General features: G+C 32.9%; 1 protein-coding gene across 1 annotated transcript; it reads right to left on the bottom strand.

Moving 5' to 3' along the window:
* Window positions 1–4,906: 4,906 nt before the first annotated feature.
* On the bottom strand, window positions 4,907–10,061 carry LOC125218441 (trigger factor type chaperone family protein). Its single transcript, XM_048120110.2, has 13 exons — window positions 9,742–10,061; window positions 9,490–9,573; window positions 8,931–9,059; window positions 8,563–8,651; window positions 8,022–8,205; window positions 7,543–7,633; window positions 6,904–7,058; window positions 6,361–6,453; window positions 6,156–6,248; window positions 5,911–5,991; window positions 5,669–5,818; window positions 5,280–5,375; window positions 4,907–5,171 (listed from the first exon to the last, which is right to left on the bottom strand). Exons 1-13 carry the CDS (start codon window positions 10,006–10,008, stop codon window positions 5,094–5,096), a joined length of 1,590 nt encoding a protein of 529 aa, XP_047976067.1. The 5' UTR covers window positions 10,009–10,061; the 3' UTR covers window positions 4,907–5,093.
* Between the last annotated feature and the right edge of the window lie 1,740 nt (window positions 10,062–11,801).

Here is an 11,801-nt window from a genome sequence, read left to right as displayed (position 1 = left end):
TTGAGTTTCATATAAAGTATGGACTAAAATCGATATTTCAGAAAATGGGTTTGATATAAAGTTGGGACTAAAATGGATATAAAATGGTTAGAGATAACCTTAATTACTGCTTAAAGCATCCTTAATCATCTATCTCCTCCGCCATAATAGCATTCCTCTATTTTTCTGCGCCAAACCATAACACTTGCATTGTATCACCCTTCTCAAATTAATTTGCATTTTGTTTTCACTTCAAATAATTGCAAATTTAAAATATGAAAAAAGAATAAGTAGTGAAATTACTTCATCTACGCTAAATTAGATTCTGACAACCTATCATGTTCCAACCCTACCTCAAAGCAAAGTCCTCCATCTTTTCTTGATCGTTTAGGTTGAACAAGAAAATATTGTTGGGATCAATCTTTTTCCGTAATAAAAGCAAAATTTGCTAAAATTGAAAGTAGATTGGAATTAATGAAAGAAAAATGGGGTTGTATTTATACTATATTAATTTGGAGTATAAAAAAAAGTGTAGTATATTAATGGAAAGTTGATTTGAAATAAAAGCGATCAACGCCCACCACGCTGAGAAAATATTCAGTGGTTCTTCCACACCACCATGACACCATGAGATGATGTGTCCAACCAATTATCTATTGACAAATAGGAATATAAAAAGGTACGCATCCAACTAGACATTCAAGCATTTAGGAAACATTCATTATACCACTTTTATGAAAAATTGAATGATATAAATATGGAAATTACTACTACTGGTATATTGCATACTCCTATTTATAATATAATAAAAAAAATAAAATCATATCCTAACACTTGCGAGTATATTCTTTTGGGTGTGAATATTGGGTGTGAATATGATTATCTTTTTTCTTATTTATTATGCATATAAATAAATACATATGGTATTATACATGACCATAATTTAATTTTATTTGCAATATTAACCAACTATTTAGTAAACATATAATCATTTATATGCACTAGAAAAAGATAGAAAAATTACATTATGGGCATACTTTTTTTAATTAGTGTAGAATTTTCAATTATATACTTACGTATATTTATGTAGGTTTGTGTTAAAATGACAACTCCTCTTAAAATGACAACGTGACAACGCTTATACAGCAATATTATTAACGCTACACAGCAATATTCAATACGGTAGACAGCAATCTATAGATTGCTGTATAGTGTGTCGGATATTGCTGTTCAAGAAAAATTGCTGTTTAAAGAACAGCAGATTGCTGCCCGTCTTTTTCCAGATTTTTTTTTTGCCACGTGGCAGCTTATTATTCGTCCACGTGTACAAATGATTGGCTAGAAATGGTGGTATGGTGTTATTTTAAGGGGTGGTGGCACCCTAACATGCCCCTATTTATGTATGTATATAAGTAAGAAAAAGAAAATCATACACGTAAAATAATATTAACAAAATGATGTAGGATTACATATTTTATGGGGATACATATTAGCTATTATTATTATAGTAAGTGCAAATATATATATGAAATACATATAGAAAGCTGAAAATATATTGGTAATGTCCATATTTATATTATGCAATTTTCTATAAAAGTAGTATAATGAATGTTTCCTAAATAATTGCATGTCTAGTTGGATGAGTGACTTTTTATATTCCTATTTATTAATAGATAATTGGTTGGACACACCACTTCATGATGTTATATTGGTATGGAAGAACCACTAAATATTTTCTCCACCACACCCTTCACTAACCCCAAGACCCGTTCCCCTATCCACCCGCATCTCACCCCCTCCTGCAATGGACGCCGCCACCCGTTGGGACAACCCAGGCGGCGCAGCCTCTCTGCATCCATTGTAGATGCTCTTAGGGTTGAGGTGGATAAAGTCGAATAGAAAAAGATACAATCAATTTTAAATTTGATCGCCAAATCACTCACCCTACTTAGACATTAATGGAAAGATTAGACTGTACCACCTCTCTCTATCTACCAACCTATTCCTCTTTGATCTAAAAAATCCAACCTAATATTCCAGCCTTTAAGCTCAATACCCGTGACTCAACCTCAACATCTATAAAAAGATAAAAAGTCCTTTCTCCATAGCATAACAATAATAATCTAAGCTTTAAACTTGGACTTGCAATAAGGTATGCTACTTTTCGTTTCATCCAAGTGTATAGGTTGGGCTAACTGGGGTATGCATTACAACCGATTAAGCTAGCGGCGGAGTCATTGGTTCTTCAAAAATCTCATTTCTTGATAGGATTTATGATAACAAATGGAGTAGTACTATATTTGAGACATTACAAAAAGAACAAGCAAACCCATATAAATAATTGTATGTTGAGTAATTTTTTTGGTAGTGTAATTTTCTATTTCAGCACTTACAATTATTACTTGAATAAAAAAAAATACAACTCTATAAATTATTTTGTTGGACATAATTATTTAATTATAATATTAACTTTAAACAAAAATAAATTAATTAAATATAACAAAAATAAAATAAATAAAAACACAAGCCACCCTGCGGCGCAATATTATAGGAACAACATATGTAGCATTATAGAATATGACCAACAGATTCGAGCCCCTAACCATTGTATATTCAATTGATAATGGAATATGTTCACAACCTATTTAATATGAATACCTCCTAACTTTTTCGTGTGTTTATTTGTCCATTTAAAAATTATTTGGAGCCACTTACTAAATCACGTCTTAGGAATAGCCAATCATCAGCCGTTCTATTTTAATAATTTAATACGGCTTGGAGCTCTATGAAATATTAATTGCATTTTTTATCACCCCACAAAGCCATCATTCGATTCTATATGGAGTAGTATTATTCATTTTGCACAAAAGAATTACTCCATCACAACCATTAAATATTCTATTTTTTTTAGTCTGTCCATTATTAAATAATTTATTTTATTTTTATCATTTTTGGCAAATGACCCTCAAGTTCCATTAACTTACTCTACTCATATCATATTATAAAATTAAAAAAAAATAGGACCAACATTCTAATAATTATTTCTATTAACCATTTTCTTTTACAAAATCAAATAATTTCTTAAAATTCAAATCGATCAAATATGAGACATCTATTCGTGGATGGTAGATTTGGTTGCTCTTGACGAGGTTGCTCTTGAACTTTGGAGGTTAGATTTGGTTGCTCTTGACGAGGCTAGAACGAGGCGCCACTGCGGCCCTAATTTTAGTCTTGTGTGGGGTGGAATGCCCAGTTGCACGGCTGATTTCGCGGCAGCACGCGGCCACTGTAGCAGTCGGCCGCCGAACATTTTCCTTTCTCCTTTTTTTATTAGACTGGAAAATAATGTAGGTAGAATTAAAACATTCCAAAATAATGTGATCACGGGACTCGGGAGAAGATGGGTATTTTGGAAAAAAAGACATATATTCGGTGGGAAACATGACAATTATATACACATCAATCACAATGCATGATGATAGAATTGATCTTGTCGTGTTTTTTATTTTCTAGGCTCGATTATTTTTTGAGACTACGGCATATAATAAAATCGAATTTATACCATAAAGTATTTCATTTCACCCCAAGATACATATGTTAAAAAAATTTGATACGTACTTAGAAATACGAGTACTAAATTTCATAAATAATATGAAAATATATGTTAATAGTTAATACATATGCTTTAATATGAATGTAGTAGAAAAAATTGTAAATTTTATCCCTTGGATTTTGAAAGAGCAACCGAGCATTTTCATGAATACAAAACTATACTCCAATTTTTTTTATAATAGCAAATAAAAGCAGTATGAAAATATTTCTTAATAGCAAGTTACTAAATTAATTTAGTATTTCTTAAACTTATAAACTTTTAAAAACACAATATGCATATTGGTAATTAAATACTATAGCAAGTTAATTTTAGTAGTATTTGCCAAAAATCTAAGATTGGCTGCAAATCTAAATAATAGTACTAAAATGAAATGCTGAAATTACATAGTTACAGTAATGACTATATTTTTAGAACAATATTAATAATTTGAATGTTTTATTAATACTAATAATTCAAGTTTTAAAATATTTTTGATGTAAACCAAATTTATTTAGGATTTAATCTGTGTACTAGTCTTGTCCCAACAAATATTCTTTTAAAATTAATTGGTTAAACATAAAAATGATTGAGATGCAGCGAAGGGATAATGTGATCGGACTGCCAACATGTCTAAATCGATGCTAGGTGTCGCATACAATCAATCAACGTCACACTCAATTTGCTACATATTTAAAATTATAGTTATAATTAACGATTTTCATTCAATCTTGCAAAATAGGTAAGATTTGGGTGTGCATTGAAAAGTGCACCAAGAAATGGATTTGGTTTTTTACATTTATCCCACATTTTCACTTTTTCACCTTTCCACATTTCCACTTAAAGGGATAAATTTGTCAATCTATAATTCTATTAAGTCAAAGTCTTTATTTTATACTCCATAATATTTGGATCAATTCTTGGGCCAATTCTAATATACTAAACAAGAGGGAACATATGAGATATGTGGCCAATTGTGGCTCAAATCTTGACGGGCCCAAATTGATAGAAATAAAATATGAGAAAGTGAGCACGCCGATGTTAAATTGCAAAAAATTACTATAAAATACGGTCGAATTTAGTTGTTTTATATTTTTAAAAATTCGGCTCAGTCAGGCTCTTGTCATGCACGCTCCACGCGATGGTCAAGACGCACGCGGTCTAATACGGTCGAATTATTGGTTCGAAACGAGTTCAATAGATTTAACTACAAGAAATCTCTCAAGGCTATTCAAAGTGAATCAAACTTTAAACAGATTCCAACTTTATAAGCTGCCTAGCTATTACTGTTTGATCCTTAGTTCATTATATTATGAGTAGGAACGAACTCAAAGCAAATGAAACACAACTAGAATTGATTTTCATTATATTATTGCTAAAATGGATCCAAAAAAGCTCAAGAACATGTCCAATCGTCGAAAAAGAATGTGCAAATCTATACTAAACCTGAGAAATGGAAGGGTGTAAACCTTGATATATCTCATACCTCTCCCTTCAAAATCGGGTGTGACCGTCTCTGGCTCTCTTACTTGTTTATGAACTGGATGTCTGCACGCTCTTTCAGCCATTCTAGTACTTTTGCTCCCTCAAGCACCTCTTGTACCTGACCAACAAAACATCACTCTTCTTTTCAGGATGAGAAGCTTTTGATTTCAAGGTTTATTTTTTCTGATTACAGATTGCAGAAAATGAATAACATAGTTATAGTAACCTGTTCCCGGACTCGTTCCTCATCGTACTCTTGGTTGTGGCGTTTAAACTCATCGATCGAATTCTCAACCTCCTTCACTATCTCGTCTGTTACTATCTGCATCACACCAAATCACAATAACCACATTCAAAACAGCTCGTGACACACGGGAGGGATTTAAACTGAACTGAACGAAATTTGGAGTCGAATGTATGTATATATACACTCTGCTGTTTTTTAATATGAAAACCCCACCATGTCTGCGATAAACATAGGCTAACACCCCCTACACTAATATGATTCACGAGAACTTCATCCATGTTCGATTTCTCAATGTGCCACCAAGTTTATCACAACTACATAGATAACCGCATAAAATAGGTTCAAGAAAGAGGAAATTTTTACGATACCTGCAAGTTTTCGCGTTTGAATATGTCACCAACAGCTAGATTCTGCTTGATAATATTCGTTATATTTTCTCTCTGGTTTTCGAGGAAATCCTTCACTGCCTTGGGACTTGATAGGGCTTCCAGTTGTTTTTCATTGAGTTTCATATTAGCCTGAAAAAGTAAATAATCGATCTAGTGAGTACTTTTTCAACGGAAAACTGCTGATGTTCTAAATAACCAGTTAGATTTCCAGCAAGCCTAACCTGAATTTGCAGAAGTTGTGCTCCATAAAGCTGCCTTCCTTGTTCCTCAAACAAAGATGGAGGAATATCGACTTCAACCATCTGAATCGAATCAAAGAATGCATCAGTATCAGTTCAAATGCATGAGCAAGGATAAGATGAGCAGTCTTTAGTAACGAGGACATGAACTGGTCGTATATCAGCTCGATAACCACATGATTTTTTATTTATTTATTTATTTATTTTTACAGAAAAAGAGAGATTACTTTGTGTAACTGATCCAAAATTGCATTGTCTGCAGCTTGCTCTTTAGCTGTTTGCTCCAGCTCAAGAAACTTTTGCAACAATGTTTCCTTAACCTGCATAAAATCAAGATACAATCAACATTAAATCTCAAGTCGTGTGTCCCGTGCAGATAAACATACCAATTGTAATTCGCTATATGTGCAAAAGTTTGGTGCAACAACTTGCCTCCTCAATGGTGGAGCAACCTGCCAGAATCTTTTCAGCAGTTGCGTCATTCAATTCGGGCAGATCTCTGAAGAACAATTCCTTGCATTCCACCTTAAAAAGAACAAGTAATGAAAGATTAAGGTTAGGGAATCACTTCGTACATACCATTTCCGTACATGAAAGATTATATTCATTGAAAATTTGTACGTGCAGTTCACATCTTACGAACTATGAAATGTTTCGACCACAAAACACCTCTTGATATATTTATCCAGAAATATGGATTGGAAATGTGAACTATGTAAAGTAGAACAATAATATCTACACGGCTTCACATTGATATATGACTTTTGAAAATCAATTCTAGTCAAGAACTACATGTTTTATGTTCACTCAGTCTGCTAAACAATGTAAAGTAGAACAATAATATCTACATGTTTTATGTTTGGACTGAGTTATGAAGCGCAATAAGAAAAATGATAATACAGTCAAACTGACAGGAATCTGTATAAAAAGATACGAGCAAGTGTGCATCATGCGCGTGATGATGAAAGAACTAACTGTGAACAGAGCGCGGACACCACGGAGATCTTCTTGTTCCCATGTATCAGGGAAGGTATAAGGGAATATCTTAGTTTCGCCACGTTTTATTCCAACAATTGAATTCATAAAATCTGGAAGGACTTTATCTTCGTCTTCAGTGTCAAACCGAAATCCTGAAAAAATAAAATTGCAAAATAATATAATAAACCTTTAATGGATTTGAGGTAGGAATGACTTCCATAATCATCATAGTAAGTACCTATAAGGGAATATGTTAAATATTGAATGTAAAACTAATTTCATAACTCAATGTATACATGGAACTGCCGAATCAAACATCCACTTATTTAAACTTCACAAAACTCTTTCACATTTATGAAGATGCATTCACTTTTTTGCAAAAATCTATACAATCTACAGTCTACTCTCTCAGAAGGATAGACATTTGGTGTCAACCTAAACAGAAAAGAATAAATATCAAACCAGAAAGCTCATGTTTTCACTCTCATCTGTCAATCCCCTATTCTATTGTAAATCAAAATTCTGCAGTTTCCGCATAAGCACTTCAAGAAACAAAAAACCAACGATGAAAAATATGCGTAGGAATATGTTTGTGAGTCTCAATATAAAGAATGACAGAAAGAAATTGAAACAAACCTTTGCTCTCAGCAGATGGTATACTTTTACCAGTTGATTCATCTTGCTCAATCGTCGCAGCTGATATGTCAAGAATTGCAACATCACCTAGCTGAACAGGTTTTCAGCTTATAAATAACTTCATCGAATGAGAAAGAACCAAATTACAAGACTAACAACAGAAGCAACTGCTTATGTCAGCTTCATGCGATCAACAGAATAATCACTGTAAATAAGGAACATAAAAACTAAACTTGCAACAAAAAGTATTAGATGAACGTGAAAAAGAAGTTTAGCATGTTCAGTTACGTAAGAAATGAAAGAAAAATTCAGCACAGTGGTAGCAAAAGATCATGATCTAAGATAGACATTCAAAAAAATTACTACTACAGGAGTTTAACACAAGACACTGCATTTTCCAGGAACCTCAAATCTTACAAAAGAAATTTATGTTTCACAAAATCTTGAAATGAATTGCAACTATATTGTTTTGAATTTACCTGAAGTCCTCTGTCAACTACGATTTTTAAAGCACCGAGAGCCTTGTGACGGCGCCGTAGTTCTTGTTCAGCTGCAGTCTGAGCATCTATCTCCTTATCAATCTCAACAACAACCTTTAAATTCTTGTATCCATCTTCAGGATTCCATATGAGTTCAGGAGCAACATCAACAAATATATCATATCTGACCACAAGTTCGGAAGCATGAACTCCAGCTGTGAGTGTTAAGATGATAACTTTTATAATAGTGTATTAGCAATCTTTAGGTGAATTATGTCATAAATGCATGGTATATATGAAATATCCTAGTACCAGGAACATCATTTCATATTTTACACATACGCACTATAAGGTCAAGGCAAAACTCATAAAATGAGATCCACTCCCATCATCACTACTTGCCAAAAAACAAAGTAAAGGTCAAGAGGTCAGAATCTCTGATATCTCAGTACATAGTATTTACATACTACTTGCCAAGCATAACTCATTGTTTTGATGCATCAATTGTGAGGAGATTTTTTTCTTGAAATAGCTAATGTACCTCAGAGATTTCATTGACGAAAACGAACTCTCCATCTCCGAAAATTTAGTTGAAATGCGGATTGAATCTTCCAAGGCTTTTCCGCTTACCTACAAAATAAAAGGAATTAAAAATGGTTAACAAATACACTAAACCTGCAGTATTTTATAAGTATGATAAAAAAAAATAGTAACAGAACAGTCTTATTTGAATCTATCATATCAAATGCTGTGACAACATTTACTTCATTTTAATTTCTTAAAATGAGCAATTGTTACGTGCATAAAAGAACCGATAAACAAGTTTACAAGATATCCCAGTCGCATATCAATATAATCACAATTTATCTTAAGGGAAGCAATTTTTAGAAACTATTAAATGAATCTCACTGAAGACAAGGCATGCGGAAGTGTTCTCTTTAAGATAGATTCTATTGTGGCTCCTTTAACAGTCTCCTTCCCAATATAACTAATAAGTATACTTTCTGGGACATTCTTCCCTGGACGAAACCCTGGGATCTGCAACGATAGAACAAACATTATTCAAATCCTCTGGTCAATACAGCTGAATAGATAGAAAAATTGCAAGGGGATGTACTAAAAGATAGTTAGCACATTGGCAAGTGAGAGAGTGATCTCTGATGAAAGGTGAACACCAAAAAAATCAATCTAATCTCAATAATTTCTTGAACATCTGGAGACTCATCACCATTGTTTGTAGATACTTTCTTGAACATCCAGAGAATAAAGAAAACTAGAAACCTCAAATATGATTAGTTGACAGAATTCCTAGTATTCTCCAAACAAAACAAATCCAACAGATGCTAACATCAAATAGATATAAATCAACCCTCACACAACCTTGTGAAATTCTGTTCTTGAATTAGGCTAATATATGAATATTCCCATAAAGACAAAGCATCAAAAGCTAAGAAGTCCAAGTTACTACCTTTGCTTGTTTGGTGAACTCCCTCATGACTCTTCTGTAACAATCCTCACATACCTCTGCGGGAACCTCAACACTCAACTTTACCTGCAGACATATGAGAATCAGAATTGTGGACTGCTAATAACTGCCACAAACAAAAATTGACTTATTGTGGTGTCAAGTATCCGTAAAGATGTTTCAGAACAAGAAATTCAATTAGTACTAAAGAGGGAATAAACGTGGAGAGATGATCATGGGAAAAAGAAAACTGACTCTTGAGTTGGGTTCGGGGGTTTCTGTAACAATGAGGTCGGCGGGGAGCTTGTCGGAAACGGCGCCGTCAGCAGTGGCGGGGGCGGCCGACGCTACAAATGGGGTGGAATTTGTTCTTCGGGAGAATTGGCGGGAAGAATGAGTTAGTGGTGATTGCTTGAAGTGGGATTTGAGGAAAGAAACAGCGGAATAAGAAGGAGGAGAAAAGGAAGAAGAGGGCTTGAGATGGAAGAAGGTTTGGACAGTGGTAGCACAGAAAGACTCCATCTTTGTTATTGCAGCACCACCTTCTTCTTCTTCTTCAGGCTGCAATACAATGGAAAGATAGATAAACAGGATAAGATATTTTAATCTAACAAAATGCGACGTCGTTTCTTTTTATTTCCCTTCTTCTTTCTATATTTTTTTCTTCGTAATTTTTGATATTGTACTCTTGGTTTCTTTTGCTTTGTTTGAAGTTTAAAAAATTAAAGCTTAAAATTTTGAATGGAACAATAATGCGTTTAAGTAAGGGCTGACCCAGGAATATAAATGAATGGAGAGCAAAATTATATGCAAAGAAAATTTGAGAATGTGAGAAGAACAAATATAAAGAAATTTTAAAAATTTGTAAAATTGGGGGAAAAAATAGTACTCCCTCTGTTTCAAGAAAGATGACTCATTTCTTGGACAGCGAGAATTTATGCAATTTTATTTTTGTGTTAAGTGGAGAGGATAAAGTACTCCTGAGAAAGATGAAATAAAGTAAATATAAAAGTGCTTTCATTTATAGTAATGAGTCATCTTGATTAGGACAAATAAAAAAGAAAAATGAGTCATCTCCAATGGGACAGATGAGGCATGTTACTAATGATTTGAGGAGGTGCATTTACCCCATTTTAACATATGTTGGCTCTGCCCACGCTTTTAAGGTCATCTCTATAATCATTTACGCTAAACTCAAATCAATTTTTGAGTATATGTTATGCCAAAAAAGTAGTTTTACTCTAACCATTTACACCATTTTGGAGTATTTGTCACAAAAATTTCCCAGTAACACCTGATATGGTGTTATTCCATTGAAAAATTTAAAAATGAGTTTGGATTTAATATATGGTTGGAGATCTTATCTTCACCAAAAATAACTTTTGGTGTATAATTGGAGATGGTCTAAGCCTAACTCAAAATTCAAATTTACATTGCTAAATTGTTAAGGTTACAAAGTTGATAGACTTTTTATAAAAATAGACATATCTATTTCTTTGCGTTATAAAACATCGTCATTTAATATATACAACATCACCAAATAAAATTATTACTACCAAAAATAAATGTTTTCTTTTTGAATTTTTTTAGTCAATATACATTATGATTTTTATAATAATAATAATAATTACATACTAATAAAAAGAATATCCTTTTCTAATTCTCTTTATATTCTAGTTAAGATGATATTCAATATTTAATTATCATGAGAATTTAAGATGAGAATTTAAGAGTTATTGGTTACTATATTTAATTTGAGAAAGAAAAGACGAGACAATGAATAAAATGAGTTTGGATCTCCTGCTGTGACTCCAAGCACAACAAGGGCTGCGGTTACATATGTAATAATAAATTATAATAATATACTCCCTCCGTCCACGAATAATAGTTCCGTTTTTCTATTTTTGTCCGTCAACGAATAAGAGTCTCGGTTCATAATTACCATAAATGGTAAAGAGACCCCACATTCCACTAACTCATTTCACTCACGTATCATTTAAAACTAATATATACAAGTGAGACCCATATTCCACTAACTTTCTTCCACCCACTTTTCCTAACATTTCTTAAACCCGCGCCATTTAGAAATGAGACTCTTAATCGTGGACGGATGGAGTATAATATATTACTCCCTCCGTCCCAGATTAAGAGTCACTTTTTACCATAAAAGTTCGTCCCAGTTTAAGAGTCATTTTTAGAATTTTCCATATTTGGTCATACAATTTTACTCCATTCTTCATCAAAATTACATAAAAATGTCATTATCGACATTAAAATAAATCAAAACAAAAATCAAAAGTCAAAAGGGAACCACC

This window comes from Salvia hispanica, chromosome 1 (genome assembly GCF_029641045.1).
Source record: "Salvia hispanica isolate PSC_SH4W2 chromosome 1, Shi_PSC_v1, whole genome shotgun sequence".
NCBI lineage: Eukaryota > Viridiplantae > Streptophyta > Magnoliopsida > Lamiales > Lamiaceae > Salvia > Salvia hispanica.
The sequence above is the reverse complement of the archived record's forward strand: the minus strand, read 5'-3'. Positions and strand labels throughout refer to the sequence as shown.